The 17999-nt window shown below is 36.5% G+C and overlaps 1 protein-coding gene across 3 annotated transcripts in view; it reads left to right on the top strand.

Annotated features, from left to right (window-relative positions):
- Positions 1–17999, top strand: part of TMTC2 (transmembrane O-mannosyltransferase targeting cadherins 2) — a 658994-nt gene that overhangs the window by 186270 nt on the left and 454725 nt on the right. For all 3 annotated transcript variants that reach the window (XR_012324274.1, XM_073788371.1, XM_073788372.1), the window contains one exon: positions 16186–17014. Coding sequence is in view for 2 of the 3 variants with exons in the window: in XM_073788371.1 (XP_073644472.1) it covers positions 16186–17014 (829 nt within the window). In the remaining variant the exon portion in view is untranslated. The remainder of the gene's footprint in view (positions 1–16185; positions 17015–17999) is intronic.

Genomic DNA, 17999 nt, shown 5'->3' with positions numbered 1-17999 from the left:
ATGGCTGATTTGTTTGTTGTGCAACAGAAAGTAACATGGTGTTGTGAAGCAATTATACTCCAATAGAGATCTATTAAAATATATATTTTTTTTACTTAGGGAATTTTGAAGTTTACATAGTAAAGATGGGCCAAATTTTGGACAGCTTTGAATACTAGGTCCACAACGTTGGAATGTAATAATTATTCCTGAATCATTATAGTTTCTTGTTACAGAGTAGTGATTAAAAATAGAAACAAAGGGATCAAGCTCCTTGCCACAAACACAAAGGCAGATGAAATTTGTGGTCCTGACCTCAACCAAATAGCTCTCTGTCCTTGGGGAACACATTTAAACTCTATGGACATCCATTTCCTCACTGCAGAAATAAGCATTGAGGAGATAATTTCCAAAGTTCTGGGATTTTACAAATAGAGATTTCTGATCTCTAGACCTCTTCTAGCATTTACCCATCTGTGGTTTTATGAGCCTCTACTGTGGAAGTGATGGTCTTTTATGTTGGATAACACCTGGAGGTTGGAGAGCGTGAGAGCAGGTTAAGGAACCTGGCTGGTGAAGGACTGGAGATGGTGGTTGAAGAGTGGGAACTGTGTGGTTTGGTTGGGGGGAGGGGGAGGGCATAGCACCCTGGACTTTTAAAGGACGTAACTTTTTTTTTTTTTTTGCGGTTCGCGGGCCTCTCACTGTTGTGGCCTCTCCCGTTGCGGAGCACAGGCTCCGGACGCGCAGGCTCAGAGGCCATGGCTCACGGGCCTAGCCGAGCGGCACGTGGGATCTTCCTGGACCGGGGCACGAACCCGTGTCCCCTGCATCGGCAGGTGGACTCTCAACCACTGCTCCACCAGGGAAGCCCTAAAGGACATAACCTTGAGTCCTAGTTCTTCTACCCATTAGCTCTGGGATTCTGACCAACCCATTTAGTCTGAGTTCCACCTACCCTTTTTTGTTTTTAATTTTTATTATTATTATGTTTTTATTTATTTTTGGCTGCGTTGGGTCTTTGTTGCTGTGCGCAGACTTTCTGTAGTTGTGGCGAGTGGGGGCTACTCTTCATTGTGGTGCGCGGGCTTCTCATTGAGATGACTTCTCTTGTTGTGGAGCACAAGGCTTCAGGAGTTGTGGCACGCGAGCTCCAAAGCACAGGCTCAATAGTTGTGGCCCACGGGATTAGTTGCACCGCGGCATGTGGGATCTTCCTGGACCAGGGCTCGAACCCGTGTCCCCTGCATTGACAGGCGGATTCTTAACCACTGCGCCACCAGGGAATCCCCCACCTACCATTTCGTAAAATACAAATTCACAAAGTTTACAAACAAGGTTTGAGAAAAAATCCCTTGAGATAATATATGTAAAAACATTCTGTAAAATGTTTACTAAACCTTCATAATTAGTGTTACTCCTACTAATAAATGATTTCACCCCGCATTTCACAGTGAAATATAATGACAAAATAGAATGTTGTTTTCTAGGCACTGCTCTCTTCACTAGCTTCCGGGGCCTCATCTGGGAGGGATAAAATGACTTAACAGGTGTTTGAATTCATTAGGCAGTTACACACAATTCTTTCTTTCCTCACAATATCTGGTCTCTCATGGAAAAATAGAATGGAGCTTAGTTTGTACTCACGTTAGCATATCATTTGGATGACCTGCATTTGTTTAGATTATTGAAGGAACAAGATAATGTGGGTTGATTTGATGGTCCAGAATAGAAGAAAAATGGATTTATTGAGAAATATGATCCTCATTGTAAAATATCTGGGGTGTTTAGTTTAGGAGTTGTTACGGAACCTATTCGAGAATGGAATTTCCTGATACTCCTTAAAAGGGAATGCTTGAGTCACAGAGGCTAAATAAAGACTCAAGCATATCCTGTAATTTTTATTATTTTCTGGCTACCAAAAGTTATAGCACAGTGTTACTATACACTGTGGGTTTTATTAATGTTCGATTTGCTCGTGGCATGGGTTGCATGAGTTTGTACACTTCTAAGTGTTGCTGGTTCGTTGCTGTATTGAAGGTGCCTAACTGGTCACATTATGCGGGGTCAGGGATAACTAACGTGTTTGAACAAGGGCATGTTAAGTATGGCGCCGGAAGCTGGAGCAGCCCAGTCAGGTATTTTAACCAGTCCTTTCCACTTGCCCTTTGCTTCATCCACACTTACTGAGTACCAGTCACACACCTGGAAAAAAGCTTCTCGCTTGTCTCCCAGCAGGGTTCTTGGGGCCAGGAGCCAATCAAAATGATTGACAATTTAGTTCGGGAGCATCCACTAAACCACAACTATTAAAGCAAGACAGAATTCCCATAAGACGAATGCTTTTTGGATCTAATCCAATGATAATAATCTATTAAACCAAGTTGTCTAATCTTATGAGTTAACTTGAAAAGAGAAGTGGGTGCAGGGTGAATTGCAAAATGTTTGCACGTGTAAGTTCAATTTATTTAATTTTAAATAATTAGGGCATGGCAATGATTAGTGCTAATTGGAGCTGTGTTGGGCTGAAAGAATTATCCAAATATGTTTTGAAGACTCATTGAGAGATTTTTGCAGTAAATCTTAACTCTAGGATTTTTTTAAATTGATATTGCTAAAAATCAAAGATCTACATCTTAATAAAAAAATACCAGATTTTAACCAGACTTGAAATCTAGTACTTTAGTGATAGCTACAAAGGCTGGACGTGCTTAAAAAGGAAGATTAATGGGGAGAGTTTTAATGGCCCTCAAAATAGGTATTTAATAAATGCAGAATTCTTTTTTTTTTAAACTAATTTGAAGTAAGATCAAACTTTTGGGTTGTATTGAAATCTTATTCAAGTGGAAGACAAATACTGCTATAGTTACGTGGGTTTCACAGTTGTGAAATTCCTTTCTGTTTCAAAATCTTCTTGTGAAGCTACCTGTGAACTTTCTGAAACACCTTAGATCACATATATAATCTTTGAAAGTTAGTATATGATTAAAATTTAATTTCAAATCTCACAATAAAAGAGGGAAAAAAAAGAAATCAGGTAGGTAATATTTACACAAAAATTCCATCTGTTTAGATTGGTAGCCACCACCAATGGGCTCCCAAAATTGCATTGTGCTAAGTTGCTAAGCTTCTGGCAAGAAGACACACTTGGAGAGGCCATCAGAACAGAATCTGAACTGAAAACTTGCTAGTATTTTCGTGTGTTCTCAAACATCTGGCTCATGGCCACTTGGCAGCTATATGAATCATTTCTGTGTCTGCATAACATGAGACATGCAACTAGTTTATTATTCATGAAGTCTGTATAATCGAGGGTCACCCTTTTGATGATTAATTTCAGCTAATAAAATCACGCATTTAAAAATGCTTATTTGATGGTACAAATATTACTTGGTGCTCTTAGAAAAAATCTCCCACTTCTTTATAATAAGTATTGCCATCTAGGTTTACTATTTACTTTCCAGAAGAACTTCACTTTCAGAGTAAAAAGATGCATAGACGTTGAGAGATGACTGTTCTTTTCATGAGAACTCAAATTATATTTTTCGTCTTTTCTCACATCATCCATCCCTAGACTCAAATCTTGTTTTTCAGGTATTTTCAAATAACTAGCCTTAGGTTACCGCTGATATCACTACTTTGCTGCTCCTCACATCTCTTCCTGTATTCAGGGGAACAAACCAAATAGTCCACCCAAAAAAGATTTGAAAGTAGAGGGTTTTTTTTTGGTTTGTTTTTTCTGTAGTAGATTCTAGTAACCATAACTTCCCTTCCTACTCTGATCACTTGAAAATCTGGCATGGGCACTTGTTTATTCTGTTTTCAGTTAGGCAAGGATAAAGGGGAGGAGAGGTGATGACCCCAGTTCTCCTTGCTTAGTAAACCCAGAATGTTCTACTCAGGTGTTCTTATTGAGAATTCCAGTTCTGTTTAATTCTGCTCTGAATGACTAATAATTATAATGCCTAAGTATGTGCCAGAGTGTTGTATGGGAATTTCTGAATGGTTGTAATCACCAGATATTGAGAGATGAATTTTAAAAATTGATGGATGTTTTCCCAAGTGAACATTTTCTAAGACTCTAATTACTCTACCTCAGTTTCCCAATCAAAAAAAAAAGTGTTATTGCATACATCAGTGGGTATTTCGCAAATATAGACAAAATCCACATGAGAATTATATAGATAAAATGCTACATTTTTATTTATTTATTTATTTATTTTGCTGTACGTGGACCTCTCACTGTTGTGGCCTCTCCCGTTGCGGAGCACAGGCTCCAGACGCGCAGGCTCAGCGGCCATGGCTCACGGACCCAGCCGTTCCGCGGCATGTGGGATCTTCCTGGACCGGGGCACGAACCCGTGTCCCCTGCATCGGCAGGCGGACTCTCAACCACTGCGCCACCAGGGAAGCTCCATTCATCCATTTTGACATTGAATTTACTCTTCATATTTAGCAGAAGACAGGTGTAATTATAGAATGGGAACACATTTATTTCTATGTAAAGACATTAAGCATTAAATTTATGCTTATTAACGAACACCTACCTACTAGGTATGTATGTTGTTTTATATATATATGTATATATATACATATATATATATATAAAATCTTCCTTTTCTTATTGGTGTCTTTTGTGTCTTCACAGGAAAACTCCCACACTCATTAAATAGCTGTCTTTTCTCTTTGAGAGAAGATGGATATCTCTTGGCCTCCCCACTGAGTGAAGTCTCATTATAATTTGTCTCTTTATGTTTCCAAAATGCTGGACTCACATGCTTACCTCATTAATGAGACTGGAACGCATCTCATAATGGCTGGTTTGTCTCACTAAAGCCACACAGAGTTAAAAGAATGTTGCTGTTTAATCCATTGGTGCAGGAAATGCATTTGCAATGCAGTTGCCCATTTGAGGAGAAATGGATAGAAAAAGAGGTCCTTTTCCACATTCAATTAATTTGGGGCTCTTTTATTTTGATTTCTCCCCCTATTAGGTGTCATCTTAAAGTATAGGCAAAGGAGCTTAATAAGAACCAAAAGTGTTTTGATAGAGAGGTGTCTTCTTTGGTTTAAAGCTTTTTTTGTTTCTCAGGTCACGAAGACTATTTTCTTCACATATTTTCTTCATAAAGGCTGGATTGTTTCATGGCTAACCTGATTTGACCATAGCGCACTGCCTGGTGGGAAGTGTTAAACCCCTTATTTTAAGCTAAACAAGATTACTCTGAAGGCTGGCATTCAGGGGCTAGCTTTTAGTATAATGGGATAGGGGTTGTGGCACACCCCTTGCAGTTTCAGTAATTGAACTCTTTGGGTACTTCAGTTTCTAATAGTTAGCTCTGGAAGCAGCTTGCCATGGGTACACAAGGAATTGCTAACTGCTTGATTTCCCCATGTTAGCTTAATGAGGAAGACTGGGTCACCATGCCAACCAAAACACCCTAGCTATGTGTTTAGAAGCGTCCTTTCCTTAATATTTGCTTCTTGTTTGGGGGTTTCTAGTAAACTACAGAAGCTGTAGAGTGTCAGACAAAACCCAAACAGGATTTGAAATTGGTATATCATCTCTCATACAATCCATATAAACAACTGTGGTCATTTAACCTGAATTAAATGGTCATTTACTTCATTTTGTTTTTCTATCCTTTTAATTCTGAAGACATGTAAAATGTTAATAGGCACTTATGTTGGTGTTAATTGTCAGTTATTAATATTTCTTGGCTCGTAGGTTTCAGATATTGATCTATCAAAGGCCATCTATTTAATTTTGTTTGGTTTCTAGCAGCTTTTATTCTAGTAACAACCGTTCTTTAAAATAGACTTTATTTTTTAGAACAGTTTTAGGCTTACAGAAAACTTGAGTAGAACAGAGTTCCCGTATATTTCACATACAGTTTTGCCTATTATTGACAGCTCACACTAGTATAGTATCTGCGTTACAATTAATTAACCAATGATGATACGTTGTTATTAAATAAAGTTCATAATTATTTCAGATTTCCTTCATTTTTACCTCATGCGCTTTTTCTCTTCCAGGATGCCATCTAGGATAGCACATTACATTCATTTGTCATGGCTCCTTAGGCTCCTCTTGGTTGTGATGGCTTCTCAAACTTTATTTTTGATAACCTTAACAGTTTCGAGGATTCCTAGTCAGATATTTTGTAAAAATGTTCTCTATTAGAATTGGCTTGATGTTTTTTGCATGATTAGACTGGGTTTATGGGTTTTGAGAGGAAGCACACAGATAAAGTGACATTTGCATCATGTAATATCAAGGATGAAGGGTACATGTTATCAACATGACTTATCACTGTTCAGGTTGACCTTGATCATTTGGCTGAGATAGTGTTTTTCAGGTTTCTCTACTGTAAAGTTATTCCCTCCTGCTCCCCCTTTTTCATATCGTTTTATTATGTCATTTATTTATCAGTATGGACTCATGGATATTTTATACTTTAGGTTATAACCCAATACTAATTTTACTGCTCAAATTGTTCTGGCTTCGGCCAGGAGAGCTCTTTAAGTAAGCTCCTATGTCCCTTTGGCACTTTGCCATATCCCATGGGTGGCTGCCTGAGTGTGTGTGTGTGTGTGTTGAGCACTTTCTTACTTTCTAGCACTACAAGATGCTCCAGGATCATCTTGTATATTTCCTGCTCCAGTCCTAAAATCAGTACATTTCTCCAAGGAACCTTGGTTTCTTTTATTGGAAAATGGTATTCGAAATCAAGATGTGAACACTAGGTAACACCTTTTAAGGAATAAATAAAACAAAATTTTAAGTAAAATTAAGGAGGTGTTTTCAAGTACGCCTAAATAAAAGAAGAATAGATAGTTGTCTTAGGTTTCTTCTCTTTACATCACATTTAAAGACTATTCTAAATGTCCATTTTTACCAATGTTAGCTAGTATCATATATATGAAGAAATATGAGAAGATTTCAAATAGGCTAATAGTTGTGGTTATAATTGAAATAAGAAAAAAATCCTGTTGTTTCTGGTGGCTTTTTACTACCAAATCGATCCAAATATATTTGATTTTAAACTTCAGAATATCCTGTGTCATTCCTTATATCAGATACATGAAATACGCTTCAACACTCTGGATTTTTATATAACTATACTCTCCCTTGATGAAAACCTTGTTGGGTAAGTTACAATCTGGTCTAAAAAAATCTGTATATTTTCATCAGTGAATTTCAGTCTATAACTGATTTTATTGAGATGCTAAATATTTTTCTGGACATGTGAAATACTTCCTGATAGATGGCCAAACTTAACAAAGTATTATGGTATATTGTAGAGTCAGCTTGAATAAATGAAAAAATTCCTTATAATCTAACGTGTTAAGTATCTCACCAACATACTTTTTTTTAAATGCCCTTAGTTTTTAAATTCTTTCCTCGCAAAGACTGGATATGCCCACCCATTGAACCTCTTTATAGCTTTTGAAATACCAAACATTAAAATTCTTTTATCTTGTCTGTTAGTTGGTATGGAAAAAAGTTTCTGATGTTGTATAGAGGGTAAGTATTAATAAGGAAACCCATTTTTCCTTCGAAGGGAAACAGAACTACCTGACAACTTGGTTATGGCAAAACTTTGATTAATCACATGAATATATTCTAGAAAAAAGTTTCTAATTATACTTTTAGCCATGCATTCCTTCTTGTCACATATTCAGAAAAATCTGCTTTTGTATTCGTGTTTTGGAGCGAGTCTCCAGTGAGAACTATTTCAGAAAGGAGGACAGTGAGGAGAAATCCTATATTGTTGATAAAGTGAAAGCTTATGACTTCAGTGATGAATGGTGGATACAAAATAGGGAATGCTCGATTTTTGTTATGTCTGGATAGCCTTTTCTCTCAGTTATTCTTATAACTTTCAGATACTGATTTTTATCTACGTTATTATTACAACTCTACTATCATTGCCAAGGGCTTAATTTGGAATTAAATGGGCCTTATGTGTAAGTAATTTATTTTCATTAGTTTGCCAAAAAGTGAGCCTCATGATGGTTTTAATACTCTAAGGCAGAATGTTTACATTTTTCTTTCATTGAGTCTAAAATAATCCTTTTCAGTTTCCTTTATGTCTCACAAATTGTGAGAGCAGAAGACAGTATTGAAGTTGCCATCATGAGTGGCAGTTTTCCTTGAATAATAGAGAGAGGGGAGCTGTTGTAGTTGATTTTTGCTTTTCTCTTGTATTATTTCTTTAGTCAAAGACTCCCCATAGGAGAAAATCACCACAGGGCTTCTATAAAGACATCACCACTAATTAATATGGCAGGGTCTTCTCATCAGCTTTGCCTTCATATTTCAGGTGATGTGTGGGAAAGACTTTTATGTTCTACGATAAATTTCTCATTATTTGCTTAAGCTGTAGCTACATTCTTGTATTCGATTAGTGTGTCCAGAGAATACAGATAAAATTGTCAACCATGCACTTTATATTCTTAGCGGATTTCCATTCTATGATTGCCTATGTTTGACAGTTCCATAAAAATCCCTGTAAGATTTTGTGATTAGCAATGTATAATTCTTTAAAATGAAATGGAGATTAGGTCTGATTCCCCTTTTTATGTTAAAGAAGAATTTTTAAAAAGATGAATGTATTTGAACTTTTAGAGAAATTAGACTTTCATAAAGCAGATTTACATCATTTTGTAAGTAAATAGTGAATTAAACCATGAAGGAACCCTGTCCCTTCAATAATTGACATAAAATGTGTCTGATAAGAATTTTTTTAGTCGTGCAATTTCCCATTTCTAATTCTACTTTTGAAATGAAGCTGTAGTCAGAAAACTGTTCCTCCAGAACATATGTCATTGCTTTTGTGTGTACTTTTCATGGAGAAAGATTGAAACAGGCAAAAAGTGTTATGCTATAAAGGTGACAAGGCCAAGTTTCTGTATATGATGACAACAAGCTATTTTTAAATAGCCTTGGAGTTGTGCAATATTGTTTAATTTATGAGGCTTCATAAGGGATTAGGAGTGAGGATTTATCATAACAAGATTCAGAATGTGTGCGATGATAGGTATAAACAGACTTTTGGTTTGAGGGTCAGAGTTAGTTTAAGAATAATTTATTTGAATACCTACAAATGTCAGAGTGTGTATTAGCTTCTGGGAATTCAAAGATGTGTCAGTGATTATACCCCAGATATAAAAGAGTGCCTTGGGGTAATATTATCATAATTTTGTATCCCAACTAGAGTGCATTGTGAAATTAAGAGATTTGCTAGCAAAATTAAGGTAAGGATCACAAAATAATTGTAGATAGATTGAATGCGGACACGGAAAAGTATTTTTTAATGAAGAAACAATTATAAAATTATAGCTACCGTAAATACTAAATATAGAAAATTATAGGAACTAACACATCAGATACTTAAGTACCTATGACCAGAATTTAGATTTGTTAACATTATTTGCATATTTCAAAAAAAAATTTTTTTTTAACCCAAGAAATATAAGTTTAGGCACATCGAATTGTCAAACCTTGTTTTTTACAATAAATTTTGGGAGGCTGTGAATAAATAGCAATTACGCAGAAATTTGAAGCCCCCTTTGTCTCTTATCCATCAGTCCATCTCCCTGCCCTATCCTGTCCCAGAGATTTCATCATCTCATGTTTGGTGTAATTATTTCTAGACTGGGAAAAAAACAAAAACAAGCTAACAAAAAACCTTTACATATATATGTATGCATTTGTGAAAAATAGATGGTATTTTTTCCTGAATAGCCAATATGGTTTTATGATACGAATATTTTACACAATGATTATTCACTAGTCATGTTACTTTAAAATGATTTGGTTTGTCTTAATTGCTATATAGCATTTTTCATGTTGATATATATTATATATAGTTTATATATATAGTCTTCCTTTTTTTTTTTTTTTTTTTTTTGGCTCTACGCGGGCCTCTCACTGTTGTGGCCTCTCTCGTTGCGGAGCACAAGCTCCGGACGCGCAGGCTCAATGGCCATGGCTCACGGGCCCAGCGGCTCCGCGGCATGTGGGATCCTCCCGGACCGGGGCACGAATCCGTGTCCCCTGCGTCGGCAGGCGGACTCTCAACCACTGCGCCACCAGGGAGACCCTGGTCTTCCTTTTAATTACCTTATAGATTAGATTATATGGTCATACCATAATTTATTTTCATATTGCTCTATTGAAATTTTTAGCTATTTCCTTGTTTTTGCTTTTATAAATAGTGCTGCATTAGATGACATTGTATTTAGATCTAAGAGGTTTTGTTAGAGAGTAACTAAATCCAGATTACCAAATGATAGGGAATACAAATTATTAATTTAACTAAACACTTCCAAATTTTCCACCCAAATTGTACAATTTATGTTTTTCACAATGTGCGATAGTTGTCATTTCAACACAATTTCAGGGACTTTAATATCCAATTCTTTTTTTTTGTTTTTTCACTTAGGTTCATTTGAAATATATTCTTTTCACTTCAGCTTTCATTTTATTAATGAGATTGAGCATCTTTTCAAATGTTTATTGTTGTCTTTTCTCTGAATTTCCTGTCTGTAGTTTCACATCTGTATTTACTCTTGGATTATTTGCTTTTTGTGGTTCATACTTAGAAGTCTCACTTTTTTTTTTTCTGAGAACAAACCCTCTGTCTTCTGAATGTTGCAACAAGACTTGAATGTTTCAACCCTGAATTCTACTTATTCCAAAGACCTCAATTCCTTTATAGCCTGACTTTCATTTATTATGCTGAGTTCAATTTGTCCCAGAGACTGAAAGCAAGCATTATTTATGTTTCATTATGGTTTCTTCATTTAGAATGAGGAAAATATGCCTTAGACTGTGAAATGAAAGCCAGAGTCCAACAGTGTTTTTAGTGGTAGTAATAAGAATTAGACTTGTGCAAATATGTGATGATTCTCAGCCTTGCCTATATTACAATCTCCTATGGAGATTTTAGTCAGACTAGGGTATCAGTATTTTTAAAAGCTCACAATTGATATTGATGGTCCTTTAGGTTTGAAAACTATCATTGAAAACACTAAGATTTTTCTCCTTTCAAAGTATTTTTCTAGGCAGAGTAGAATACACAAAGCTCCAAGAGCACATGGGCTCTCATTTCTTCTTACAGGTGTATGTCCAGCACATAGAAGAAGAGTGTCTGCCACATAAAGCAGCCTTCATGATGTGTTGAATGAACTGATTATGCTTTTGCTATTAAATTTCAATCATTTTCTAATGCTCCCAATCAAAGGTTATACTTAGATCATGTTTAAATTTCCCAGCCTTTGGAATTCATCTTCTATATGTGGTTTTGGCTTTCAAGTCAAAACTTTACTAGTTTTGACTTTCAAGTCTATGGTGGCAGTTCATCAGAACTCTCATGGCTTATCTTTGAAATAACTGTGTTGAATCTATTTGACGCACCAAGCCAAGAACAAAACATTGCAGAAATGCTAGGCTAATTGTATGGTCACTTGGCTCCTAGTTGTAGCTCAATAAAAAATTGTTAATTTGATTTAATCCATAAATCAGAACGTAAGGATTAAAATTAATAAATAAAATCTTTTCATGCTTTTTTTTTTCACCTTTTAAGGCCATCTCCACAGGAATAGTGAATGTGAGGTTAGAAGAGAGATTTGGTTTTATCAGAATCCCATTTTTATAGGTGATAATTTTAAACAAAATTCTGTGAGAAGGCATTAAAGAGACTTGAAAGTTGCAATTTCAGATTTTGGCTACCACTTTTTTAAAGTATCAGCCTATCACAAGGCTTTAGAAACTCTTCTACTTTAAACATTTCAACATCAATTTTCTTTTACCTGTTAGCTCAGTTTTCCTTTAATAGTGTAATTTATTTAGCCCTTGTAGACTTCACCATTATGGCAGAATGAGTGTATGGAGCATCTCACTTCACAACCTTTATGTCTCTTGATCTTAGTTATTATGTCAGTTGTTTAAATCAGAGACTATATGTGAAAATGTTTTAAAATGTAAAGTACTTCATGCTAGTATTTTATTTTTATGCTTTTTCATTTTTCTCATTTTCTCAGCACTTAGCCTTCTTATATAGTATTTATCGTTGAATAGTTTTCATTACTCACATTTTTGTTTTGTAGTTTAGTATATTTAAATATTCTTCCAGCATTATTAAACTAGAATCATTTTATCATATCTTAAATCTTGTTTTATTTTGATAGAAATTTATTAAAATTCAATATAATGATGCTTTTATTAAAAATTAATGGATAGGGCTTCCCTGGTGGCGCAGTGGTTGAGAGTCCGCCTGCCGATGCAGAGGACACAGGTTCGTTCCCCGGTCTGGGAGGATCCCACATGCCGCGGAGCGGCTGGGCCCGTGAGCCATGGCCGCTGAGCCTGTGCGTCCGCAGCTTGTGCTCCGCAGTTGGAGAGGCCGCGGCAGTGAGAGGCCCGCGAACCGCAAAAAAAATAAAAAAATAAAAATTAATGGATAGGGTAGGTTTGCCTTATGACATTTCTATATTTAGGAATCAGATAGAATTATGTAATTATTAAGGCTAACTTCTTCTGGAGTTTCACGCCAGCAAAGAAACCTGATTAATTTCCCTCCCCAAGGTTCTCTTACTCCCTTGCTTTTCTTGCCTGATTACAGCTTGTTTTTCGTAACGCCTTCTTCCTTCTGCTCATCCTCTCTGCTTACCCCCACCAGAAGATTCTGTAATAGAATGGCCCTAATTACACTTAGAACACTTGGTTAATACTTAGTTACAAAATGGACTTTGGTACAAGTTCAAAGTTGAATTGTTTTCCAAGATCTGTCTCCTTTATGATACCTTGATACCTGGCCTCATTTGTCTTTGACAAATGATGTGTTTCTCTCTTGCATAATCTAAGAATACTCAGTTTCGTGATTGATCCAACAAGTTATTACAACTTTTAACATATGGTTTTATGCGTTTTTTCCCCTAAAATAAAGAAATTTTAGGACTTTTGCTAGGTAGAATTTCAGGGGAGCAAAAGAATAGTTTGCAAAAGTTATTCTTAGATGAAAATGAGTCTTCAAACATTGCATTTTGATAGGGCAGACCTGAAACTGAAAGTTCGGTGATGAATGAACATATTACTCCCCCAACCATTAAAAATTCCATATAACATTACATGAATTAATTTTGAGCAGAAGTCTGCCACAGATGTTTTTAAAACACTGAGGCAGTTAATTCTGTGAATTTAGTGTTACTGTGATACGATATTAACGAACAATTTCTATTTTGGGCATCTTGAGTCTGAGGTACCTAAGGTGTCTATGACTGTGCCCAACAGGCAATTGGATAAATGACCATGGAGATGAAGGAAAGTTAAGGTGGTGTCATTAGTATTTACTAATAAATTTTAAAATCACGATCCTTGCTGAGATTATTCAGTTCAGAGTAGAGATGGAGCAGATAGATGATCCATGAGGAGTTCTGTGGCTTCCAGCAATTAGAGTTGGAGTGAACAAGGGAGAGTCAGAGGAGGAGAGGCCAGTGACAGTTTAATGCAGACACTGTTTCAATAGAACTTGTACATGCTCAAAATATATTGTTTTGTGGACTAAGGTTTTTTTCTTTTCTGGGTGGGTATAATTGACATTTAACATTGTATTAGTTTTAGGTATACTACATGATGATTTGATACATATATGTATTGCAAAATGAATACCACAGTAAGTTTAGTTAACATCCATCGCCACAGACACAAAGATTTCTGTTTTTTTTCTTGTGACAACAACATTTAAGGTCTATTCTCTTAGCAACTTTCAAATTTGCAGTACAGTGTTGTTAACTATAGTCACCGTGCTATACATTACATCCCCACGACTTATTTATCTTATAACTGGACGTTTTTACCTTTTGACCACCTTTATCCCTTCAACCATTTTGCCCATCCCCCCAACCCCTGCCTCTGGCAACCACCAATCTGTTTTCTTTAATCTATGAGCTCAGTGTTTTGCTTTTTTTTTTTTTTTAATATTCCACCTATAAGTGAGATCATACAGTATTTGCCCTTCTCTGTCTGATTTATTTCACTTAGCGTAATGCCTTCAGGGTCTATCTGTGTTGTTGCAATTGGCAGGCTTTTCTTTTTTATGGTTGAATAATATTCCATTGTATATATGTCCCACATTTTCTTTATCCATTCATCCATTGATGGACATTTGGGTTGTTTCTATGTCTTGGCTGTTGTAAATAATGCTGCAGTGAACAGTGATCATGGGTGTGCAGGTATCTTTTCAAGATAGTGATTTACTTTTCTTTGGATAAATACCCAGAAATGGAATTACTGAATCATATGGTAGTTCTATTTTTAATTCTTTGAAGAGCCTCAAAAATGTTTTCCATAGTGGCTGCACCACTTTACATTCCCACCAATAGTGCAAAAGTGTTCCTTTTTCGTCACTTCCTTGCCAACACTTGCTATTTCTTGTCTTGTTGACGATAGCCATTCTAACAGGTGTGAGGTGATATCTCATTGTGGTTTTGATTTCATTTCCCTGAGGATTAGTGATGTTGCGCACCTTTGCCTATACCTATTGGTCATCTGTATATCTTCCCTGGAAAAATGTCTGTTCAAATCCGCTGTCCATTTTTTAAACAGATTGTTGTTTTTTTCTATTAAGCTGTATGAGTTTTTTATATATTTTGTATATTAACCCCTTACCAGACACATGACCTGCAAGTATTATCTTCCATTCAGTAGGTGGCCTTTTTATTTTGTTTGATGGTTTCCTTTGCTGTGCAGAAGCTTTTTGGTTTGATGTAGTCCCACTTGTTTATTTTTGCTTTCGTTGCCTTTTATAGATTGTTTTTTAAACTAAATATTTGGCATATTCTTTGCATGGTTCCAAGCACATTTCTGAATGTCTGAGGAAGATAGTTTTATATAATGCCAGAATGTGTGCAGTAAGAGATCACATTAGCAGTGGATCATTAAAGTTGGGATATGGTGTCCACCCTTCCCCCTTCCCCACTGCTTCTTCAGGACTTAAATTATTTGAGGTCACTAAATTCTTATTCATGTTGAAAGAGTTTGCCAGAAATTTCTCATTAACAGGGATGCCCTTTGGCCTTCCTCTCACAATTTGCTGTCTTTCTCTTGAAATAAGTCCATCATTAAAGTCATTTTATTTTTGAAAAGTTATCGACATGAAAATTTTAGGATTCACGAGGAGTCTTATTAGATGTTTATTGTCACTGATGTCACTGAGAGCACAGGGTAGCAGATGAAAACCCAGTTTATAAATTCTGCAAGGAGATTCAAGACAATTAAATGGGGACTGGCATAGACATACCATGGTTTTTACTATCCGAAAGTAGATTGTTCCTGTGAAACCTTTTGCAAGCTGAAATGGCTTAAAGCAAATAAGCTATTACCTGAGGGCACATCTTGCTAACTGGATGTACCAGGTAAATCAAGATAAAGTGCAAATGCTCACAGAAACAGTTTAAAGCTCTGGCAGCTTGATGCTGAGTATAGCTCCTGGGGAAGGAGCTTGGTGGTGCCACTCAGTGGGGTACGCACTGCCTCTGTAGGTGGCTCCCTGCAAAAACAAATGCTGAACCTACTTTCACTTTTCACCTTTTTTGTAAAAGTGAAAGTCCTCTTTGCATGTTTGTTGTTGTTAATGAACATAGGTACTAATTTAGGTCTTTTGTAAAAGCAAGGTGGCATAAAGTGAGCTTTTGAAAAGCCTGTAGCTAAATGCGATTGAGGCATGCAGAATCCTGTCATACTCCATATTTTTTGGCATGTCTGCTCTTTGTTTTCCCCAGAATCTAAACTATAAAATGAAAGAAGACATTTATTAGATGTCTACTATATCCCATATACAGTGCTAAGTACTTCCACTTTGTAGTCTTATTTTGACCTGACACCAGTTTCGAGAGGGAAATGTATTCAACCCGTTTTATAGAGGTCAAGAAATTGAAGTTTTGGTTATTGGTATTTAGAGAGGAACAAGAAGAAAGGATACTCATCAAAAGTTATATGCAGAGTAGAATTCCTCCATTTTTTTTAAGCTTACGATATCTGTAAGCATGTTTAAAGGAGATGGAAACGAAGTCATGTATTTGAAACCTAATGCTCTGTTTTTAGTTGTCCATTTATAGTATTTTTCATCTCTAAGTGTTGTATTCCTATGTTGTCTTGATGATGATCTTAATTTTTTTCCCCCTCTCTTTTGGTTTCAGAGGAAGAACTTGTCCCTTTTCCTCAGCATTAGTTTGTTAACTTTCTGGGGAACTTCCCTTTTGGGTGCCCGTTTATACTGGATGGGAAACAAACCACCAAGCTTTTCCAACTCTGACAACCCAGCTGCTGATTCGGATAGCCTCCTGGCTCGCACACTCACCTTCTTCTACTTGCCAACCAAGAACCTTTGGCTGTTGCTCTGCCCAGATACCCTCAGTTTTGATTGGTCAATGGATGCCGTGCCTCTGCTCAAAACAATTTGTGATTGGAGAAACCTACACACTGTGGCCTTCTATACTGGACTCCTCCTCCTTGCCTACTATGGTTTGAAGAGCCCAAGCGTAGAAAGAGAATGCAACGGGAAATTTGTAACAAATGGCAAGCAGAATGCAAATGGACATAGCTGCCATTCAGAGGTGGAGTACCGGAACTCAGAGATTAAGCCCAGCTTTCCATCCAAAGTAGAAAATGGCATTAAAAATAATGTGTCACAGAGAACACGGCTTCCTTCTACAGAGAACATTGTTGTTTTGTCTTTGTCTTTGTTAATAATACCCTTCGTTCCTGCCACGAACCTGTTTTTCTATGTTGGCTTTGTAATTGCAGAGCGAGTACTGTATATTCCTAGTATGGGCTTCTGCCTCCTCATTACAGTGGGTGCGAGAGCCCTTTATGTCAAAGTCCAAAAGCGGTTTCTCAAGAGCTTGATTTTTTATGCTACAGCTACGTTAATTGTTTTCTATGGACTCAAGACGGCGATCAGGAACGGAGACTGGCAGAATGAGGAAATGCTGTATAGGTCAGGGATAAAAGTAAACCCAGCTAAAGGTAATATTTTATTTGATGCTTTTGCCTGGACGGTTTACTTTTTCTGCCTTTTTATATCTTTGCTTCTTGCCTTAAAACACACAGTATTAAGGAAGAAGAGGTTCTTTTACTCAATACTTATAATTTTTGGTTTTTTTTAAGCGAGGGAGCAGTACCATTATTTTAGAAACATCCAGCATTCCATATTTGGAATAGGGAAGTGTTTTCGTATGTTTCTGACTATACTTGTCCAGAGGAATTAGAGCTCCTATTGTGTAAAAATACTATCGTAAGAATTTAGAAAAAGGCTTGGTTTCCACATTCTAAAAAACTGGCACGGAGATCATCTCTTTTCATCATGCAATGAAAGTCAGGTTATCCCACATAAGTATAGTTTAGCTCTTCTGTTTTCCAAGCACTGCCTGAGGAAATACCACGAGGCTTACACTGATACCTTTAAAAGATTTGGAGGTAAGGCCACCTCTGAACCTTGACATGGTGTCTGTAGGTATCAGTGTGTGTGCGTGCAAGTGTGAGTCACCCTTAGCTTTGCAGAGACTAAATAATCTGGGTATTGCCAAGCAGTTCTCATATTCTTATCTGAAAGTCCTTAAGTCACTTAAGGAAATAAACTTTTCACTATACAAGGAGAAGATGGAGCATATTTTTCATTACTGCTTTTGATTTAAAAAATTATTTTAGTAAATCTCAGAATCTATTGCTTGAGTAGAAAGTAGCCTTTAAAGCATAAATGAATAGTCAAAAGCTGTTAATTCAGTGATCTCTCTGGTTTAGGCAATGAATGATGAGAGAAGCTAGAGAGCAGTTGAACGAAAATAAGTGTACATTTTAAGTGTAGAAATATATCTTAGTGAATAGTGCCAAAGAGTCTTGTTCTTCATAAGGCACTTTTGAGTGTTTTATCCTTCAAATTATGGTTGCTTGCATAGCATTTGAACTGGGCTTTTTCCAACACATTTCTGTACCAGTTATTCAAATACTGAAT

This window comes from Tursiops truncatus, chromosome 11 (genome assembly GCF_011762595.2).
Source record: "Tursiops truncatus isolate mTurTru1 chromosome 11, mTurTru1.mat.Y, whole genome shotgun sequence".
Classification (NCBI taxonomy): Eukaryota; Metazoa; Chordata; class Mammalia; order Artiodactyla; family Delphinidae; genus Tursiops; species Tursiops truncatus.
The sequence above is the reverse complement of the archived record's forward strand: the minus strand, read 5'-3'. Positions and strand labels throughout refer to the sequence as shown.